We start from the raw sequence: 23,540 nt of genomic DNA on the forward strand, positions 1-23,540 counted from the left end.
TTAACATTTTGCTGCCTTCAGTGTTCAGTTGTTTGCGAGTAGGTGGAGGTGGGGAATTACTGTTGTTGGTTCACAGGAACATACCCTAAAAATGGTTAAAAACATTTACAAGAAAATGTGTGGGAGCCCATTTACCCATCTAAACTCTACATTAACACCCCAGGGGACCTGCTTTAAACACTTTTGGGGATTGTGAAAGATCATGACGCATTTAAATGCCTCCACCCAACAATCCTCTCATTATGTTCAAAAGATACCAGACACCAATAACTTACATTGGCATCCTTTACATCACAAAGTAGGGGTGGGCGATGTGGCCCTAAGCTAATATCACAGTATTTCAGGGCATTTCGGTGATGACATTCTTAATGATACGATTACAATAACGGAAAATATTCTGGGTTTATAACAATAGCAGTTCTGATTTTTGACTCTTTGACCAACCAAAAAGTTGTTCACTGTTTATAACAGCCTCCTCCACCATGGAGCTGGTATACATTTTACTTTTTGCATTATGTCAACGAGTATGAATACTGCCATTATCACAATGTGATTTTTTCATCATTTAAAAATGAACACAGATATAATCATGAAAAGACGATATGGTACAACCCTGTCACAAGGGATGTGTATTTTTACATTAATATCTGAAGATTCAAGGTCCAGGAGGTCAAGCCTAAACTACAGCAACATAAAAACATGCACCTGGCCACCCATCCCACTCACCCTTGGTGGAAACAACTAGAAGACCCTCCTCCCTGGGTGCTCTGGTGTTTTGTTGGAGCAGAGAGACCTCATGCTGAGATAAGAGCTTCCAGGCTTTGAGAACCATATAGGGCTCTTTACAGTAAACAGTACAAGGAAGAAAAAAAGACAGCAGACCCTGAGATGTCCATATCATTACATGAACCAAAGATCCAGATCTAGCATAATTCACCACAGCTGAATGCAGTGTCTGGATACAGTCTATGCGAATAAACCTGAACTCTATCCTCAAGTCGATTTCTACCCAGAGGCTACTATGCCCCGCTTGGGCCTGAAAAAAATGATACATTCATTTTCTTTTCCGCTTTTTCCATGAGGGTCGCATAGATATTTTATCCCCCTTTTTTAGGGGGGTTACTGGGGCCAAATCCATAACAAAAATTATACGATAAAATAAAAAAATCAAAGACCAAAAACGACTTCTCTTCAAGAGGGCATTCCTGACTTGAACTGACAATAAAAAATAAACACAACGGAAAGAAGTACACATTACACTTAACACTTAAAATTCAAACAAGCTCAATATTCTGGCATGGGCTCCCTGTCATATCAATCTTATTGGGAGGTAATTGAAAACATACTCCTGTCCAGGTTTGACATCAATTCCTGGACTTACACTAGTTTCAACTTAACAGCAATTTATCAGATGTCTTACAGAGATCTTGTGTTGCATGACAGAGCCATAACAACAGCAAACTTTAAATCCTGGCCTTCCTCTCAGTGCATCCCTAACATCTGCTCTGCATCTGGCTCTGACAACAGGAACCATACGTAGACAGTGGGCATACTGCAGTTCCCAGCAGCAGCTCAACAATACTTATGGGAGATACTTCAGGAGTGTGGCAAACATGCACAGGTAACAAAATATCATTACAACTGACAAAGCGGCAGTACTTTCAAGGCTTTAATAGCATTAGCCAACTGAGTTAAGCAATAATAACATTATTAGAAATATCCACTCGATAAAGCTGCTAACCTAGATCTCCTTGTATGAATGACACACCGTACCAATTGCTCTAAGTAAGAGGATAAACATCCTGTTATCATGGAAAAGAGCTGGTTCCAGTTACGTAATGGGATGAGCCAAATGCTATCATGGGGCTGTAGGAATACAGTAGATACACAACATGCAAATGAACCGTCAAAGCAACTATCTACAAAAAACAAATGTATATATTTTTCATATAAATTGGATCTAACTAAAAATACTGCAGTCATATTTCGAATTCCCCGCATTTTAAAATACTTTGGGTATTTTGTGGGTTATTCATATGATTTTGGACAGGAATGAAACTTAGGTTACAACAATTAAACTTGTGATAGGTGTTACCTGAGGAGCTCAAAGTGCTCATTTGAGTATAAGCCCCCATCTAAAATGAACCGCAAATGGCAGAGTGGCAACAGCTGATGAGTCAGACTTTCCTTCATTAAAATGAGCACGGTTCCATCTCCTTTTTTTTTTTTTTTTTTTTTAAACTTTTGCAGTGATTTAGCCATTCTAATGTCAGGGCTCATCACCCATGTGCTCCACATGTTCCACAAAAGGAAGTTCCCCTGACACCATTTTACAGCAAAATGCATCCCTGCATCCTCGCTTTATTTTTGCTCCCCAAGATGATTGTGATTGGTTTAAAAGAAATACAACAGATGTTGAAGAAATCATTCAAGTCCTGTTGAGTAGTTTGCTGTTCTGATGGTAACCTGATGAACTGACAGGCACAGAGCAGAACTGAGCCGGTGAGTGAGCCCAGAGCAAATGAAACTGCAGCATTTTACACAGTAAGAACAAAGATCTAGGAATGGCAGGTTCAAACAATAGGTAAACAAAAGACAACGAAAGGGAGGCACACATTTAACATAGCGATCAAACCGGGTGTAGGTGTCCTTTGATTAACTAGTTGGTGTTATACAAATGTGCATCTGCAGAGTTTAGGAGTCAGGAATCACCATTTAGGTCTGGAGGTCAAAGGGCTCTTCCCAGACGTCACTCCAAATGTGTATTTTCTTCCTCACAGGCCTGAGTGTTTTTTTATAGCAGAATTATAATTGGTGCTGCCAGACCTTTCTTAAGCGCTGACACAGCACTGTGGAGATAGGACCGGCTATGCCAGACTAAATGAGAATTGATGCCAGAGATAGAAAGCTGAAACTATTCCTTTTCCCTTTGCGAAACACTGCCTGATAGATATTTGATGGTATAAAGATATACTGTTGAAGAGGCGGTTCAAAAAGGCAGAAAACAATACAGCCTTTGTCTTAAACCCCTGAGCTCTGGAAAAAATGTTGCAGAAATTAAAAACTAACCTGTTGTTTCTAAAACCAAGGTGGTGGTCTCCCTGTGGAGGCTGCACTCATTCTGTTTTAACCATCAGGTCGTTCTCAGATCCTCTGGGACTGAATTCCAAGGCTGAATGCCAGTATTAGACCAAAGCTCTGCATGAGGAAAACCACTCACTTCTACAGTAAATAGTCAGAGGGAATACTTCTCCTGGACAGGGGCTTACTTTGAAACAATTACAGGGAAAAAAGAACTAACTTACAGTAACACAGATGAAAGTATTAATTTCAATTAACATCATAGGACAGGCAACTTCACTTGTGGCGCATTTGAGGGATGACTGTTACACAGGAGTAATGTCAATGAGTATGTAAAGCAAAGATAAAAAGGTAAAAAAGTGATACTGCAAACATGTCCAGGACAGGCTGCATGTCTGAACATCCAGCCAAGACAACTTCTGATAAATCATGTACATGTTCGACATTTGGAAAAATTCAAAGGGCAATTTTTTTGAGAAGTAATGATGACTGCTCAAGCAATGATCCCTCACTCTGTTATTTTCCAGACTTTGAAATGTCCTATCTGTCTGGTTGTTTAGTCCCCAGTGCACACAGTGAACAGGTAGGACGTTCAGCCAAATGAGGAAATGAAATGCCAGTTGTTGGTAAAATGGTATAAACTGGGTCCTCAATGTTGGATGCCAAGAATAGACATCCCAGAACCATCTGTTTCTGGTAACAAGTACTTCTATTGCCAGTGTTGTAATTTCGTAGTGACTTTTCATTTCTTTAACAAAAGAAGCTTTGATTGTTTTATAATTCTAAGGAATTACAGTGACAACGTTAATAATTCTAGTTTGAAAAGACACAGCTCATCAAACAGTAGGGTTGTCCTGATCCTTTTCAAAGTCTTCTGTATCCGTCAAAGCAGTCCAACATTAGCTTTTTTTGTTTTTGCATTATATTACAGACAACAACCTATAGTAACAGCTGGTCTGACTTTTGGTGCTGGGCAGGGAGTGGACACTGCGTTTTATCAGAGGTTGTATGTTGCTGTCCACAACTGTTCTTATCAAACAAACTTTCATTAGAGTGCTGGGAGTGTTGTGACTAAATTTTGCACAAAGTCAAATCTCTAAGAGGCAAAAATCTCCATAAAAGCTGCACAGTTGGGCAATTATTTTCTGCAGGTCAGTTTGATTTGTCTCTGTTTAATGTCACATGTAGGCTAATAGGGAATTTAAACCATTTAATTTGAAAAACATGTAAAACTGATTACATAACGAGTCTCTGAGCTAAAATAAAACACCCCACTGTCAGTCCTGCAGCTGCTGGCAGCAGCCTGGAGGTAGAGAGTGGCTATGTCAGAACACCTAGACACACAGCTCTCAGTGGTGGGTTAATACGTCACGTCAGTTGTCAGCCAGACCCATGCAGACCAAGACTGTTTAATGCCTTGCCAGGTGGTCCACTGTGTGGAAAGCTACTCTGCAGTCAAATAGGCGTCTGTGTGTGTAGAGTAAATTCACTGACGTATGTTGTTTTGTCCAGACCAAATTCAGTCTGCCACTAAGCACTGCTCGCTTACACCTGTCAGCCTGAAACCCCAGTGCACAGTCACATTGACCACAGCTGTTAGAAGGAATAGGCCAGAAAAAAAGTTTTTCGTTATTATGGTTGTGTTTACATGGAAGAAAAGTGGTGGGTTTGGAGCGGGAAACCTCAAGAACAACCCGAGTAAACTGGTTTTACCAAAAATAGCATTTACTTAAACCCACTCCAAGCATGAAATAATAAGTGTATTTATAGCATCATTACAGTGAGGTGTTTTTGTTGTCTGGACCAAGAGTCTAAGTAGAAAGGATGTTATATGATGTACAGGTGTACAGGTGTAAAGACGCCTGAAATTGACTTTTGATTTTAAGCTGTATGAATAAATATGAGAGACTAGACTTGAGTGGAACAAAAGACCAAAGGGATATCAGAAACACTCATGTTGTTATACAACAACTAGAGCAATGCTATAAATGTCTGTTTTAGCCATGCTAAAGAATATGTTTGAAACTGTTGCTCTGTGCACTGAATACACATGACCCAGAACGTTAAAGGCACTGTGGTTTCAGTCATTTATGCTGCAAGTCTGATCAACAGCTAATGTGATTGGCCACAGCAACTCGATGTCAGGCTGCGTTTGTCCAAATTTGAGTTGGTTTCAACTTTTTTGCTGCAGCCAGCAGCACCCCTGCAGCCAGCACCAACCCAGCCAAAATGGACTATCCTCATTAAAAATAATGGGAAGACTTCAGCGCATGATTTGATTTGAATGTAGCCTTAAGCAATCAACCCACTGTGTGAAAAAACAACTTGCACCACGCACAGCATTAAATCAGGAATTTAATGTTGTTTTAGACAGGTTGCACTAAGAAGCTGCACATCAGAAGGACACACATTCCATCAACCAGCTTAATTTGATCCTTTAATCAACTGTTGCTGGTGGTTACCAGAAAAAAACAAAAACAAAACAAAAAACGCAGTATTAACCAACAATGGCAGTGAAAGAGAAGACTGCACGCTAGTTAACAAAAATATAAGCAATACAGAATTTAACGTATTGAAAAAAAAAGTGTTTTATGAGGAGGGAAATGCATTCCACATGTTTGTTAGACCTCAAGGATACACATAAGGTGTTCTGGTGAGAAACACGTTATCTAAACATAACACGATTGTTTACAAGAAAATTCCACTGGGAACCTTTACGGGTAGCACAAACATTTTGGTGCGTGGCCATTTGCATTTGGGAATCTGAACTAACTGGACCAAGTCTGACCAAGTCCAGTCCAGACTGGTGCAGTTCCAAATGCAGTGCTTCTTCTTCTTCTAAATGTTTTGCAACATGTGTCCATGTGTACAATAACAAACTATATCAAATTCCAAGCTTTACAAACAAAAAAAAGGCTCAGTCACACTCACAAACACACTGAGCAAGTAAACATGACAGGAATACTGTGTTTTTAGTGTGATGATGAGGGTGGCTTTCCCCACTGACTTGCTTTATTGTGCAGTGGAATACCAGTGAAACCACCCTGACAGCTCAAACTCTAGTACAGAAAATTAGTGACAGTAAAAACATTCTCCAGTTGCTGGACCTCTTCCCAGAGTCGTAAAAGTTTAAAGGTGTTCATAATTGCTAACACACCTGTAACAGTCTGGGCTCATGTTCCTTGGATGTTTATATCTGGGCCCCCTTCTTTTTCCTCTCCTCTTGAATGCTGAAATAGTCACATGTTTCCTATTTGAGTGTTTTGCCGTTAAACTTCAGTCTTTGCTCTCTCACTCTGCTTGTTTATAGAGGAGTAATGTCTCTTGTCGTATCTTTCATTCCACCATGTCTCCGGACAACACCGAGGAAAAAAAAAAAAAAGGCAAATTCTTAAGAACTGCTCTGGGGAAGCCCAACATCTCTCTGGTTTGACATCCAAGGCTGAAATCAACCCAAGAACAGCTGGACCTCAGCAGCTGCTGAATAGACTAAGTGAACAGAGTTCTTTATTTTGTTACTGAGAATCTCTTGGCCTTTCTGCTTTGGAAACTTCTCCCATATATATATATATATATATATATATATATATATATATATATATATATATATATATATATATATATATATATATATATATATATATATATATATATATATAGATATATATATATATATATATATATTTTTTGCTATTTTCCAGTAACTCTGTTTCTGATTCATTTCTGGCATTTTATTGTGTTTATCATATTAACAGTTATTTATTGATGTGCCATTGTTTCTACAGCACTTCATACTTCTTAAGTATGTCAGGCTATAGAGGTCTCATACATATTAAACCATAGGGATGCATTGATTACAGAGATGAAAACCCAAGATAAGATTTTAGATTACCTTTTTTTAATCGTCTTAAGGTGCCATTTTCTTCATATGAAGATACCTGAACCTCTTCGCTTACCATAGCAACTCAGTCTCAGTCCAAAGTGGGGCAAATCACTGTTTTAAAGCTGTTTGCAATGACCTCAAACTTGGTGACAATTCTCATCGCAGCCATTTCACACTTGGTTGCAAGCTGCAGCTGTATGCACCAACGGTTTGGGGATTTCAAAAATGCTTTAACAGAACAAAACAACTGTAATTGTTGGCATTTTTGTCAGCGCTTTAATTGGAAATATGTCTGGGAGTCATTTTATACAGTCTGTAGAGGTAATGAACCAACAATGAGCTGTCAGATGAAGAGCTGCTGGGTGCACACCTCCATCTTCTGTTGACAGTAGTAATTTCTGCATGTCACTACTTCACTCTTTTACAGCCAGTCACCCATTACACTAATTAAAATCAATGTAAGACTGGAAACTGTTGGTGCTTTGATGTACCTGTGAAGTTGCATAAGACAATAAAATACATTTCTGTATCAGAAAGCCGAACAGAAAAGTTAGAAATGTTCAAAGAAGAGAAGCAACTGAACTTTTGAACAAAATTCTCATTCAAGTCACCTCAGCATCAGGAAGGAAGCAATAAGGAAACCAAATGCTACCACTGGACGGACTGCATGGCTTTAGTCTCACGAATAGTCTTCAGTTGGGTAAAATAGAGCCCCTTCAATCAGAAACACAGATCTAGGGCTGTGCTTCTGACATAACACTTTTATTCAAACAGGACATTCATGGAATAACTAAGATTCATCTACAATGAAACATATGCTTTTGTCCTAATCATAACAGCTGTCAATGAAAACTCTAACGTAAACACATGAGACATCAGCAAAGTGGATGAATTTGAGAAGACCACTGCACATGGCATGTTTCGACCATCCAACCAGAACGCCCCAGGGAGAAGAGGTTTGAAATCCAGGTTTGAGATCCAGGTTTAAGGCAGATCCTGGCTAATGTCCGGTCACAGGAAAATGGACACATGGAAAAATCATAGACTGTGCCTTCATTTTTAAAGAGACTCTCTTCACCAGAACATCCCAGATCAAGCTTTCGCGCCGGATGGGAGGAAGGTGTTCTGAACAGACAGAGCGAAGGACTACAACAGGACGAGGAGAGGTGGACTCTGTTTACGTCACTGATGTTTGTAATGAAGTACCCTGGAAGTTTCACTAAAACCTACTTAAGAAATCTACAGTACAATCTATTTGATGCCCACCATACAGGACCCTGAGCACGTATTTAAGAACCCCTAGACTAGACCCCTTGCTATGAGATAAGAAATGTAATACTGTATTGTATCTGAGTAACATCAACACCAACCTGAAACCTCTCTGAGAGGAGATGTACATAAAGCGAGGCAGATTCGACTACTGGTCAGTCCAAAGTAATCAAATACATCTCAGCCTATAATCAGTCACTGTGTAATGGCTGCAAAATATGATGTCTGACCCACGACTGAGAGAAAAAGGAGCCAGCACAGAAAAAAAACACTCATCCAGCTTAATGAAAGATGGGTTGGCTATTACGAGTCATTACTGAGTGGCCGGGCAGAGACCACAGACATTCCTCCTGACAAAACACACTCACACTGTGGTTGTCAACTTTCATTTTTTTCTGCTCTCTCTGCAGTTTTTGCTGTGTCCACATTTAGGGGACATTTAACAGAAAACACTGACACTTAATTCTCTCTGTACATCCTGTCTGTCTCTCCGTCTCTTTCTTATTGGTGGGTGGTCAGGGAAGGGTTAAGTGCTCTGCTCTATAAACTCTGCTTTAACAGTCTGCTGGAAGCTACTGGTTCAGCCTTTAAATACAGTCATTTGACACATCCCAACAGGGGCTCGTAGCAGAGAGCAGCTGCTGACCCAAACTCAGGCTTTAAGGCAAGCTGGTGTGTCGGCATCACACTGCTCTGGACAGCATGAAGTCTCTGTTATTCACCTGTATGCTGGTGCTGTGGCTGGTGGCAGCCTCAGCCAGGAAGTCTGACCAGGATTCACAGCTGATAGTGGGATCTCTACCTGGCAGGGAACTGAACGGATACTTCAGTGACCCTTTGAATTCAAGAAGGGCTCGGGTAGGAACTTTATTATTTACAATATGCCTCACTGTGAAGAAAAAGTTTCTTCTAAAACTCTAACAAATGCATATTGTTTTAATTTTAAATGTACTTATTGGCTCCAGCTTTAACACATTTTCAAAGTAGTCTAACAGTACATCAGTAGTTAGTTTTGCTGTCCACTTGGGGCAAGACTTCAGAAGATAATCCTTTCACTTGTGGTTGTCACTGTTAAATAATAACTCAAGGTGACTTACTGAGGTTATAGGCACACTTTTATAAACAAATACAAGTATGCATTCCTGTGCATAGAATTAAATTAAAAATAAACACATTCCCAAGATTTCGGTAAGAGCAGACAGATCTTTCTTATCAGAAAAAATTCTGCTAAGCAGGTTAGAAAAGAAGAGATAATTAAAATATTTTAATTGGATTTTACTAACCCCAAGGGGTGATTAGATCGTGCTTAATAGTTGGCAAAACTGACAATCAGTGATCACATTTTTATAGAATCCAATAATCCACTTCATGCTTTAATTCAATTGAATTTGATTTCTCCAACATGCCAACAACAGAAACTGTCAACACTTGACTTTACTGTTCTCTAACAGATGATCATTAATTCAGCTCAATTTCAGCACATACACACACACCTAGTGGTGTCTTACTTGCATTTCCACCAGGCAGACCAAACCTGAATTGACCGCACTATGTTTCAACTAACCACACAAACCTCTTCAAAAAATATTTGGATGAACCAAAACCAAAGTCTGGTCTGGTTCATCCTTTGGGAAACACTTGAAGGAAGTGGAAAACCCACAAACAACCCAAAAGATGTGAGGGAAAGAAAGTGTATGAGTGAGTGTGGCTATGAAACTTAACTTGAATTTTAATGAGTAAAAACTTAATTTGGAACCAGCTGTTTTTCATAAAAGTCTCTGCCAGACCCTTCAGGGACAGGCCTCATACCCTTTATTGCTGCTTCAATTAACCACAAGCTTCATTGAGGCTAACTTTTTAATCCACAATGTGGAAAAATCTATTTCCTTTTGCTTTGTTTGACAGGCCAGTTAGTTAGTTCAGAGACCAAGCACCAGATTTGGTATTTTGCAGACATACTGTGATTGGTTATAGCCACTCAAGGAAAGTGAACCCAGGATTGGATGATGGAGGCTGAACTAACCAACCATTAGGCCAGAGGTGACGCTGGATTTTAACTTTGATTAACAGTCACTTTTTTGGTAGCATATTATATTCCCTTTCCCTGGCTGAATGTTTCAAACAATGCCTTCTAAAACTGCTGCTACATAAGCCTCATGAGTTTTCCACAGCTAATTGGTGATCTATGTCACCCAGCCAACACAGTTTAAAGATTTGAATTTCCCAGGCCACATCCACAGGCCCAAAACTGCTCAGGCCGAAGGACAAAATTCATTACAACCTCCAAAGGTCTCGAGGCTTCTGGGGTCAGAGGCTAAGAATGCACAAAATCTTGAAACCAAACTGATTATTACGGGCTCATCACCACACGGGCTTTATTTTCCAAAGCACACTCATGGGTCACTGTGAGTACAAACACCCCTGAAAAGGCATGTCTACTTATCTACCATGGCTAAATATCAAGAAGCACAGACTCATACCCCATGATAACAATGGAAATCAAAAAAGCCATCAAAAGAATCCATAGAGAATCCAACTGCAGCAGCTAAGGCTGTGGAGTGGTCGGCCAGCAGCCAGCTGTGGAATATAATGTGGACTGCTACAGAACAATCTGCCAGCCAGTACAGTCTGGAAATCATCATCAGATAGTTGATGATGAGGGCACTGAACAGAGTCTGTGTTCAGACCAGCAGCAGAACTATGTCACAGATCCTCATTCATTTTAATCAGGCTACTGTGTTGGCACTGCGCAGGGCCAGGTGCAGAGGCTCCAGCCAAAGCAACCAGCAGGAAAACTTGAACCTGACTAGACTTTTGCATCATCCAATAATGCATGACACTGGACAATACATACAAGCACATGTAAGATGACTTTGTAATTCCAGTGATCACTTGGATGTTGTGAAAATGGAAGATAAAGCGATTTTCTGTCGTCTTAACTTTCCCACAGCCGTAAAAAAAATCTGGTTCATACAGTATAAATAAACATAAACAGTATTTTAGAGTTTTAAACTCATGGATCCGTTTCTAAAACTGGACTTTGTGGATCATTTGAAGCAACTGGTCCCAACCCACACAGACTCTTTTATTAACACAGTGGTGTTTATGGTCTGAATGCCCACTTAGCCTTAATTTATTAGACCCAACATGGTCTCTAACAGAATAACAGTTCTTGTTCTCCAGTGATTAACACCACACATTCAGTTACCAAAGGCATGGTCTACAATTAATCAAATATAGTAGGGCTATATATTTCCACTAAAATAATCAGTAAATAAACCGTATTCTCCAAATAAAACCCTGTCTACATGCCTGTGGTTTTGAGAGACAACTGACAAACTGTCAAGAGTCTCTAATTTCATTCAGTTCAACTATTAGATTAAATCTGACCATCTTGTTTAACCGCACTTGCACAAAAGCAGTTCATTTGGTCTTTTACCTTTTCGACGCTCATGATAGTGAACAGACTCATAGCTGGTTTTATACCAAAAATGAGACACAGTACAATGTATTAGCATACTTCCAAAATTTAACTCTCAACCCTGGCAATGAGAATGTTTTGCTCTTGCCAATTAGCCAGCCAGTGTATGAACAGACTGTTTTCTCCTGCAGAGAGCAGTGTCACCTGCTGACGAACCTGATGACAGCACAATCTCAGAAGGAGGAGACGCCTCTGGTAAGAGAGAGATCTGTTTACCTTGTTTCCACTGGATCAGATTTTAGTTATGGGGAGTGTAATCCTGAGGATAGATTGTTTTGAGTTGCTTTGAAAGCCTTGGAAAGACACTCAAAGACAGACTGCAGATTTCTCATAAGAAATTAATGAGGGTTGTGTCTGGTTTCATCTTGGGAGCTTATATTGGCAAAGAGCAATTACAATAACTCAGCTGGTTATCTCTAAAGTGTGGTTAATAATATTGGTCCCTAAGAGCAAGTTTGAATGTTTTGGGGAACTCAGACTAGTGTTGCTCATTTGTGTTGAAAACTTTAAATGTCAGCCTCCAGTTTGGATAAGCAAATTAAAAAAAAGCTTGGTCAGAGTTGGATTGGAAACATGGATCAGTGAAGAGTACTCTTGGGGGTCTGAAAGTAGAAACTGAGGTCTCACTGGTACATTTTAAATTATCTGAATGTGAACAAGGTGACCAACTAATGCATGAAGTACACAGGCAGAGAATGTGGGTTTGGAAGAATGGTTTGAAAGAAGGACAATTAGAGCCGATGGGCCAACTAACTGATGAGTTGACGAAAACAAATGTATGGAAATATTATTCTTATTTTTTATTTTTCATTTACTGTTCGAGACATGTCTTTATTTTTCACGAACAATGTCCATCTTCTTCCAGTGGTCCAATGAACTGAATATCTTAGGTCAGAAAAACAGGTCACCTCAATTGTTTAATCAAATTGATCAGCAAAGTCAAGCTTTCCATCCTGTCTGTATCATGTTATCATGTTTGTTTGATGCCTCTGTGTTGCAGACCTGCCCACCTGCCTGCTGTGCGTGTGTCTGACGGGTTCAGTGTATTGTGAGGAGGTCAGCCCAGACATGACCACTGTCCCCACCCTGCCTAAAGAGACAGCCTATCTGTATGCCCGCTTCAACAAGATCAAGAAGATCAGCACTAAAGATTTTGCTGGCATTTGTAAGTCTGGTCTCTTTCACAACCTGCTGATTGCCTCAGCTGAGTTTATCCAGCCAGCTGTCAAAGGCTGAAAGTTGGTTGCTTTGTTACTTGGCATGAGAAATTTCCTGATTGAAAACAAAATAAAGATTTAGACATTTTAAACTGTATTTCATTATTTAGAGAAAGCCCTTGTATTCATCTGACTTAAAGGGATCAGTTTACCAGTCTTGGTTAGTACTAATCTACCTGTGAAGAAACAGATGTTTAATGCCTAATTCGCCTAATGGCGTCATAGTGATGTCCTCAGAGTTACCTCAGTTTTGTCTTGATGACTACAAATTTACAGAACTGATCAGAAAGCCTGCATTACAAACTGGAGGTTTGACATTATTGAACTGCATTATGGAAAACATAGGATCCTGTGTTTTTGGAGCATCGGAATCGGAACTAAAAGTCAGAATGACTTGGCCTCTGCTGCACAGATTTTGACCATACTATTTAATTCTTTCCCAGGCCTGGTGGGACGTGTGTCACATTTAATATTCACTGTTCAGATTAACTTCACTGTCATGAATTTGGGGTGACAGAACTACAAACACACCGGTCCGTGTGGCTGCACATTGTAAACTGGATTGATAGAAAAGACGAGGCTTCAGGAATAATTATTGACAAAAAACAAGTATTTTTATGGACGCCTCAACCAAAATTGTCTTGGTCAGCCATTTAAGCTGTTTGTCGGGTATGTCTCTTGGTCTTTATTTAGAACTTTACTGTAAGAAATCTGTGATGGAACTATAAACGCTTGCAATGGAACAATAACACTGGAAGAACAATGTGATAAATGTCTGTAACAGCTTGGATGAACAGTGAAGAAAAACGGACCAGTTTGACCAAAACAAAATGCACAAATCCACAAGATTTTTTGACTTGTCAAGTATCATCTGTTTTTGAAGGAGGGACGCTAAAATTCGGTGTAACATTAACATGGTTGTGTGACAAGAAAACAACATGAGATGCCCAAAATTGCAACAACCACAATAACATATTTCTTTTGAATTCATCTACAGTGACTCTGAAGAGGATTGATCTGACAGGGAACCTGATCTCAGAGATTGAAGATGGGGCGTTCTCTAAACTTGCCCTACTGGAGTCATTGTCTCTAGCTGAGAACAGACTGGTCAAACTTCCTATGCTCCCTGCCAAACTTACATCCTTCAATGCCAACAACAACCTCCTTAAAACCAGGGGTGTCAAGGCCAATGCTTTCAAGGTACACAACATCACCTCTTGATTCAAAACATCCCAGCCCAATCTACAGGACGGTCAAGGCATTTTTCAAATTTACATAACTTATTAACAAGTGATCTTTTAAGATACAGACAAATTAACAAAAGCTTTAATAATGCAGCCTAAGCAATAGTGAGCCTTTGAGGGCTTTGTTGAGAAATAAAATGTTCAAGAAAAGGTAAGCTGGCCAAATCCTCTTCCATGTGCTATAAATCTCTTCTCTGAAACAACATATGAAACAAATATATGTTCTAGAAGATCATATGAAACAGCAATTAAGAGCAGCATTTTCAAACACATATATTAGTTAGTTCAACTGTTCAACATTTTGGGGAAATGGGCTTATTTCCTTCTCCCAAGAGTGAGATGAGAAGTCTGTGGTTTTAGTGGGAGTTAAATGTTTAAACTCTTTCTTGACAGGACATCAATCCACCTAGTCCTCCCCTGCAGCAGTTCCAGCTAAGGCACAAGTTATTAGATACACAGCTTTTGGTCTCTGTAAAGCCATAATGGTACTTGGCAACATGGTGTGGTGACAAGACGTAAGAAGCTGTACACAGTTGCATCTTCTTACTCTCCTTCAAAACCAAATACTTTTGTTACTACATTTCTGTTTTTGTATGGATCAAAGAAAACGATATGACATACTAGGTGGTGAGTCTTTATGTTAAGCTAACTGCATCCTGACTCCAGTTATAATGTATGCTTAATGTAAAGACATAAGTTTGATATCAGTCAATACAGATCTATACAATTCATAGTCACAACTTTCCTAATAAAAGTATGTTTGGTCTACAACCAGGTATGCTGCGTATATTTTCAATCACAACTTCACGATCCACATAGTGACTGGACAACTAGCAACAAGTCAACCATGGTGTCAATTTGTTTCCCCAACAGAAATTGACCAAGCTGACCCACCTGTACCTGGCTGACAACCAGTTGGAAGCTGTTCCACAAATCCCTGACAGTGTTCAGATCTTACATCTACAGGTTTGTATCTTTTACTGCTAAAATATACACAAATAAATTAATGAATTTAATTAAATCCAAAACAACTCACAGCCCCTACTAGTTCAAGCTGGATTTCATTTAAAACAGATTATATCCCTCAACTTTGTGCTCAAACTCAGTATATAATATTATGAGACCTTTCTTTACTTGATCCTTAGGACTGAAATTTATTCACTCTGTTGTGTTCTCACATTTTTCATCTGCAGAACAACAACATCACTGAGGTCAACGTAGATACCTTCTGCAAGTCCAATGACACCTACTACCTACGACCAAGCCTCAATGAGGTCCGTCTGGATGGCAACCCTGTGGTGCTGTCAAAGAACCCTGACAGCTTCACCTGTATGAAGGTACTGCCTAGTGGACGGTACCGCTGAGGAGGCAGAAACTTTACTGTAGCCCCTTTGTTGCTAATGGAGCAGTCTTCCCACAACAGAGTGCTGGGGGGTGGGGGGGTGGGAGATATGTGACATTCTGGATTTTGGGGCGCTGTACCCATGTACAAACCTACAAACAGCTTGTGACATTGTCAGGTCGACATGAAACCATTCACTGGACTCAACATTTGCAGGAAATTGCACATGGAAGTTAAAAAGATACACAGTCAAATGAATAAGTGATAAACCACCTGAAAAGGGACGTGAAGCCCTCGGTATGCTTCAAACCAACTAGTCAGAAATCAGTGTTTCTATCCTCACTAACAGACAGGGGGACAAGCCAGAAGTTGTAGCCTCCTTTGTGCTCCATCCCACTTCCTTCTTTTGATTCACGTCATAATCTTGACGCACTGAATCATACAAATGGGCATAATGGCACACACTCAGTCTGTCCTCAATGGCATTTAAGGTGTTAACTAGTAAAGTGATGGAGGACCAGATTGTCTGTTTTGGACTAAACTGATCAACACCGCTTTCACTTTCACCATCAGAAAGGGGAATGCAGAATGAAATGTAACAATTTTTTGAAGCTTACTGAGTCTTTTGCCAAATTGACTGTGAGTGAAATAATTAAGTGAAAGTGAAATAAAATTAGCATAACAGATTAAGGCTCTTCTGGTGACATAATGGCAATAGAACTGATGTAACCCCATGAAGGAGTGGAGGAGCACCAACACCACCAGTCCAATTTATTGCTTCACTTTGACCTGACACTGTACTGTACTACCTAGATGAATGAAACAATACAATCCACACTGAACCAACACAAACGCAGTAACAAGCCAACAGGCTTGCTTGAAACCTCTGGTCCTTTTTCACTTAAGTCACAACACGCTGATGTTTTCACACTCTTTGTGGAATACATTTTAAAACAGAAACATTTTGTTACTATAAGTAACTATAAGTAGATAAGATATCAATATATCACGGCAACCTTCTAGATATCTTTGCCGCTTTTGCTAAACTTAACATCTTGTATCTGTGTAAAATCTGATTGAGATTTTACAGTAAATTAACAACAAAATGTTTTAGAGTACTACAAGTAAAATTCCCAACAGGTGCTTTTTTTTAAACGCACCTGGATGGTTTTTCTAGCCTTGCAAAGCCAGATCAGTCTTCATCTTGCTCATTAGGATCATCAGGAACTGTATTTGAACAGACATTGTAAGGATAAATGACTGTAGTACAGTTTTTGATTATGTGTTTTAATGCTTTTGCATGCTTTATTTTAATTATCCTTGACTAAAATTGAAGAGAAATTAATCTGGGAGATTTAGACCGTCTTTAGGAAGGCACATTGCAGAAATAAAAAAATGTGTTGGAAATAGAAGTTTTGTCTGCCACACTGTTACTGGTAAATGAAAATGTGAGCTCAAAGAAACAGACAATGTTTTCAGATATTTGAGGGTAAAACACATTTAAATTTAGAGTCGTGATGACAGGTTAGATCATCTGTTTTGCTCTGCCATTGTTTGAATTAATTTCACGTTTAATTTTTCCATTAAAAAATGCCGCCCCCTAAGGGCATTGGTCATGTAGACTTGTCCAACTGCAGGATTTCTAAAGCATTTTGTGACTTAGCTTCACTTTGTTTTTTAATTTATAGACTTCAGTTGAAGTGAACTGGGGAACGATGTATCTATGAACTATAGTAATGTGAAAGTTACTCATGTCGTCTTTTAAAATGTCTTGCTTGTGTCTCCAACTCTTTCCTTCCACTTTAGAAATTATTACTTATGTGAATAAGACAGTGGTGTACAGGAAGATGTGTATGTGACATGGCTATGTTTTTAAGATACTGTAATAAAGTTAAACTTTTTTAATTAAAGTGTGTTTTGAATCATAATTTCAGTCGGCTTCAAATAAAGGGATCATGTTTTTCAAATATTGCCTCAATAAGTATGGGTACTCAATGACAAATAGTATTACATTTCACACTGGGGGGGTTTGGCAGTGGTTATGTCAGTATAGTTGTATATAGCGATGGTTTAGATCACATTTAGTTTTGATAGATGGAAGCAACACAACAGTAAATACAGTACATGTAGATACTTTGTACATGATCAGGCCTTATCGTGCTTCAACTGTAACACTTTAGGAAATGTGCAAACATTCCCTTCATTACCTTTAAAGATTTAAAACACTGATTGCTGTCAGCAGAAGGTTTGAAAATCTGTGTTAGATTTGTGTTTCTTTCGTCAGCTTCTTTGATGTTGACTTCACTATGAACAATATTCACAAGCATCAGGAACTTGTACGAGAAAACACAGGTAGCCAAAGCTGATCTATAGTGTGCATTCGACTTAAGTGTCACCTGAATGAATAACAGGTGATATTGTGGCCCTGCAAGCATCCCTACCTACCAGCACTGCGAGATAATGATGACGGCAGAGATTCATTACATCTTTTGGGTTAATTTCAGTCCTCAAGTATAGATATGAGCTCTAGTTAACTTTGTTAAGTTGACGGCCCTTGCAAAGTGCTGAAATTACCTACTGATACTGCCATCTTTAAGCCACATGGCTAACACAACGAAAACACTAACGACAATAAATTCCCATTCCCATTTCTAACTGGAAAGTCTGTGCATGTTTGTGTGTCTGAGTGCAGAGAAATTTAACACTAATATGTCCCCAATGGAGAAATGTTCATCAGCGATTGGCCGCATGCTTTGTCTGTGGTTTGTACTGCTACATGGTCAAACATCATCTGCAGTCCTGCAGTCGTACAGTGACTGGGTGATTAATGCTGTGGTCTACCACCAACAAAAATGTTCAGATTCCTGGCCTGGTTCTTTGTGTTTTATGTCTTTATTTGTTTATTCCTCTAAATAAATGTTCATGTCTGTGTGTCATTAAAGCATGGAAATCGGCACACAGGGCACTGCAGACATTACAGCAGAACAGTCACAATGGGAATTACATTTTTCCATAATAACACTTAAGAAAATGCAAGTAAGACAAAATAAGAGTTTAGAGCACACACACCAGTATGGAAAATGTCGGTTAATCCTCCTTTAGTCCAGCCAACTTGGCAGAATGTTACATTCTCCAAGTAAACAGGAGAATAGGTTCCATATTGCTTCTGCTGCTTGATTTACTATTTGACATTTTACTGGTACCTCTTAAATAAAGTCCCACCCTGACATTTACCATGCCCTCACCAAATCACACCCACTGCTTCAAACTTCATTTTCTACCCTTTCATTGGTATAATTACAAGCACTACAAGCTTACAAACAATAGCCCCTGTATGAAGTGGCACCTTCTGAAGGTGGAATTGTATTTTCAAGATTGGCAACCATCTTTAAACATCTTTAAAACACTGTTCTCTTTAGGAGGACAACAAAATAAAAAACACATGTTTACAGATAATCTACACATCTACAGTATAAATCAAACCTATCATCCTTCTGTAGAACAAATCATCAATTCTTCCAGCCATCCTTCAAGCTCGGTATCCCTCTGCTTACCGACACAAAATTAGGAATAAAAATGAAATGTCTCCAGAAGAAATAGCATTGATAAAGATTTTCAGTGCCTGGTTTGTGAGCACACATTAAGTTTTAAGAAATCAATCTAAACCCTAATCCTCATTATTAGGTCTCCACTGTTGGACCTCCAGAGTACTTTAAAGATAGGGAGATGCCATGTTTTAGGGCTTTTCATTCATAACTTCTGCACCTACATTATTTTGACAACGAAAGAATTCTTTCTTGGGCAACAATGACAAAAAATGATTACGACTTTGACTGACCCTCCGGGCCCTTAACCTGGACAAGATAACAAGGCTCCTCCACTGATGGATGAGGGTGAAACCCAGCAGGGGTCAAGCAAAGGTTAAAGATTACACCAAACCCCAAATTCCCGTCTTAGCTTTGTCAGCTCTCACACTGACCGATGGCTCATCTGGTCCCCCCCACTGAAAGAATTCAGGATGGACTGATGCAAGGGGTGAGGCTGCGGCTGAGGCAATTTCATTGAGTCAAAAGACTGCTATGTATCTACGTGACAGCTGACCTGATCCAAATCCAGAGTTAGTCCTCTGTATTCATTGTGACAAACAAAGAGACTGTTGTGTACCAACAACACACAAATAATTCAGAGATGTGGAAAACCGCAGTGTGAGGGCGATGCTGCCAGTTAGAATTGTCTCCACTTACCTGGAAGTGCTGGAAGGTTCTGAACCGGTCATCACATCTGTCTGAGAAAGTCCTGAGAGTCCTGAAGAACAGCAGAAGGTCCTTGCTCTCCTCCACCCTGAAATGGCATTCCATACATCATTAAACTTTTTCAAATTTAATACTTCTGTCCCTCAAAGTTGATGATTTGAGTTGTGAATCGGTTTCTTTAGACGTGCAAGAGATGGACAACTGGACAATTACCATGTTCTAATGATCTAACATTTGGTAGTTTGCAATAAAAAACAGTTTTATAAAAACAAAACTTTAAAAGTTAGGGCAAAAAAGGTACTTTCTCATTTACACTATGCTGTAAATCACAATAGCAATATAAAAATAATTAAATAAATACATTAAAAAAAACAACAACATTGTTTTGGTCTGATTCGCTCCGTCTGAGTGAGCCTGGGACATTCTGTGAAAGGCTTTCCAGAGTTTTCCATGGGGGCCCGGGGCTAGACGGCAGCCGGGTGAAGTTTCCAGACGACTGTTATTCCACACAGAGCTGATGGAAACATGGCAGCACCCTCAAATATAATGGAGCACTAACAAAAAGACAGAGGGAGACTGATTCCTTGTTTGATATTGTTGTACTGAACTGATTTGCTCCTACTGGTTCTGAATAATGCAGTTTGATTATATCTTCAGTGTAGAACAAATTAAACCATTCATCACTGATTACAGTGCAAAAAAAACCTCCTCATCATCACGTAGTGATTGTAATGAGATGTAGGGACTGGAAAATTTGAGTGGCTTGAGTTTATTTTCCAACATGAGTAGTAACATTTGTTTGTAGCAAACGGTGGAAAAAAGATCAAATTAAGCAAAAACTAAAGAGCGATTGACCACTTTGCTGAGGACACAGTTTGCTTTGGCAAACCGGAGCCTTTAACACTTTTAAATTGATAGTTGTAAGCACAACCCCATGTGGCCTACTTCTAAATGAAGATGTACAACTACAATTTACGTTCATTCAGTTTCAGAAGCTTTTACTGTCTCTGCCTCTTCAGATGAGCTGATAAGTGACTTATATTTATTGTCGTGGTTATCCATTTGTTCTAATGAAGAGAACCCCAATAGATCAGTTTGCCTGCAGGGAAAAAGGCTGCAAGAGATCAGAGTAAAGCCCACAGAGTAACTTCTCATTTGTCCTGTTTATCAAGGACATATTGATTTAACATTTGTTACCTCTGTAAGTCGAGTTACAACAACCTGTACAGCTGCTCTTCCACTCTTCCACTACTCATCCAAACTAATCATCATTTTTTGGGCTGTTTCTCTGGCTTGAGCGCATAAAGACATCACTGTTCCTCCTAACACAGCTTGGATTTGCAAAGTTGTTTTCCCATCAGGGGACACAGCTGATAATGAGCAAAACACCACCGTAAAATCTGAAACATGAGCTGTAATTAAGGGATTTGGATCTGCATCACTTTGGAATCAAGTTGGACACTTTAACACAGATACATAACAAACAACAAAATCTAATAGTCTAATAGTGCTTCAACATTTACTGATGGCATTCATGTTCCCCAGGAGGTAAATTCTTGGACTTGAATAACCCTTTCATTTGTCCTTAAATTGACTTCAATGTTGCAGCCAACACTAAAGAAATCACAGGTTCACTGTTGCGTTGTCATCTTCACATGTCCAAAATATATGCATTTTTACTGTAACTGTTCCCATGTCTTGTAAAGAAACACCTTTTTCAACCCCCCCTTTAACTTCAGAGTGGACTGATATCTCCTGCTGCTGCACTGATCTCACAGTTTGGCTTCAAACTATCAGCCTGGCTTCTACCAGGAAACACAAGCCGTACTTTAGACATCCTGGAACAGTGTTTCTGGGAGCCAAAACGATGGACATGGATCAGTTGGCTTGCATGCCTACATAACAAGAGCAGCGCTGTGTTTTAATCGCAATGGATTGACATAATTCAGTCTTCCCAGAATGCACTGCATCAACACCATTTCCATGCTGCAATCACTTGCTACAAAGGTTCTGAAATGTTCTGTGAAATGTCTCCATCCCCCGTTTCCTGTCTCTCTTCAGCTGGTCTGTCAAATATATATAAATACATCAATGAAAAGACCAATTTCATGTTTTCCAATACCCTCTACTCTGCGTCATCAAATAAACTGTATGTTAACACAGCCAAATTCACAATTTAGTTGTTCTCATATTTTCATTATTTAGCTTTTGTTTCTGTTTGGCAGAAAACTCAAGAATATCAAAGTCATTAACTGAAGCCCACAGGACCTATTTTGAACTGGATGCCAGCAACATGTTTTAAACACGTTTGGAAAGGACCAACAAAAGACTAAAAGGTAAACTGGTTCACTGCTAACAGATAGTGACAGTATCATGATTTGGTATGAAAGGGAATGAGGATAGAACTACGTGGGCTCAGGATGACTTCGTAAATCCATTGTCGGTAAACACAGTTTGCTTGCAAATGATTGCATTCTGTTTTTGTTTACGTTTTACACAGCTTCCCAAATTTTTTGGAATCAAGGTTGTACATTTGTTTAACAAATGTACAACCTCGATAGCCTGGTTAACCTGTATATAACAAATTTTGTTATATACAGGTTAACCAGGCGATCAATCTCATGCCAGAGCAGCCTGTGTAACTGCAGTGAACAAAGTTCCGAGAGAGCAGAGGACAGCTGTGGAAATGACATGTGTCTACTGAATAGAAATAACCAATAAAAATCATGCTGTGAGTGATTATCTGTAACAGTTCAGTCCAACTTGATTTGACAAAGATTATCAGTCTGATTTGGACTATAAAACCATGACTCCCTCCCCCCTCTCACACACACACACACAGACTCAAAGAAGGCAGCAGTGTGTCAGAATCATTATCTGCAGTATTTTTCCATCTGTTGTTTGCCAGATTCTGCAGACTGGACCATACAATCCAGATGTGGTTTGGCCTCAGATATAGAGCAAATCAAACTTCTGCTTTGTGGTGCTGATCCACTGGCAGAACAGATGCTTTCTGGCAGACTGTGGTTATCAGGACATCAAACGAACGAGTTATCACACCTACAAGACATTAAGGTTACACAAACACAACTGAAAGAACTTCACTTGGGTCTAAAGGGTCATTACTAAAGCAGATGCTCGTGATGCTCAGGTGAAGACTGGAGTGGACCGCAGATTCAAGGCAAACTGCTTTGTTGCATACATAAGGTGTCCATTGTTGTAAATTGTTGTTGTTTTTTATAACAAGAGCTGGCACAAGTGGAGACCACAATAAACCTAAAACATTACCTTTCATCTGACTCTGCCAAGTTTACAGCTATTTTTCATAAACAGCATCGTCATTGCTACACAGACAAAATAAATCTAAAAGATCTAAAGCTTCATCAGACCACAGTGAAAGAAAAACATTTTTTATGCTCTGCAGCTGATTTAGGATTAACTGAAGGTCAAACATTATTCCACACCTATCTAAAACATCAGATTAAAGGCTAACAAGAGATTCTGTGATTAAATGTCAACTGTAACCGACGGCCTTTGATCACAATGAACATGTGTAATAAAATAGTGACCAAAGCTCCAGACATGATGGAGTAAACCTCAACAGACCATATTAAGCCCAGATAAGTTGAACAGTCACAGCAGGAAAAAAAACAGGTGTAAATCATTTCAGTGATGGCTGAGCTCCATTTACAGGTAGGTACATGTGCCAGTAAGCCAGCACACCTAAATGGAATGCAGCCATTATGACTGTAATGAGTTACACGTGTGTT

At 39.4% G+C, this 23,540-nt stretch overlaps 2 protein-coding genes across 4 annotated transcripts in view; one reads left to right on the top strand and one right to left on the bottom strand.

Annotated features, from left to right (window-relative positions):
- The window catches only part of LOC119021584 (centromere protein P), an 82,960-nt gene that overhangs the window by 54,592 nt on the left and 4,828 nt on the right, over positions 1–23,540 (bottom strand). For all 3 annotated transcript variants that reach the window (XM_037101950.1, XM_037101951.1, XM_037101952.1), the window contains exon 6: positions 19,762–19,858. In XM_037101950.1, the coding sequence (XP_036957845.1) occupies positions 19,762–19,858 (97 nt within the window). The remainder of the gene's footprint in view (positions 1–19,761; positions 19,859–23,540) is intronic.
- Positions 8,440–17,097, top strand: ogna (osteoglycin, paralog a). The gene is made up of 6 exons (XM_037101953.1): positions 8,440–9,091; positions 11,846–11,909; positions 12,715–12,879; positions 13,929–14,131; positions 15,049–15,141; positions 15,369–17,097. Exons 1-6 carry the CDS (start codon positions 8,936–8,938, stop codon positions 15,537–15,539), a joined length of 852 nt encoding a protein of 283 aa, XP_036957848.1. The 5' UTR covers positions 8,440–8,935; the 3' UTR covers positions 15,540–17,097.

Source organism: Acanthopagrus latus, chromosome 6 (genome assembly GCF_904848185.1).
Source record: "Acanthopagrus latus isolate v.2019 chromosome 6, fAcaLat1.1, whole genome shotgun sequence".
NCBI lineage: Eukaryota > Metazoa > Chordata > Actinopteri > Spariformes > Sparidae > Acanthopagrus > Acanthopagrus latus.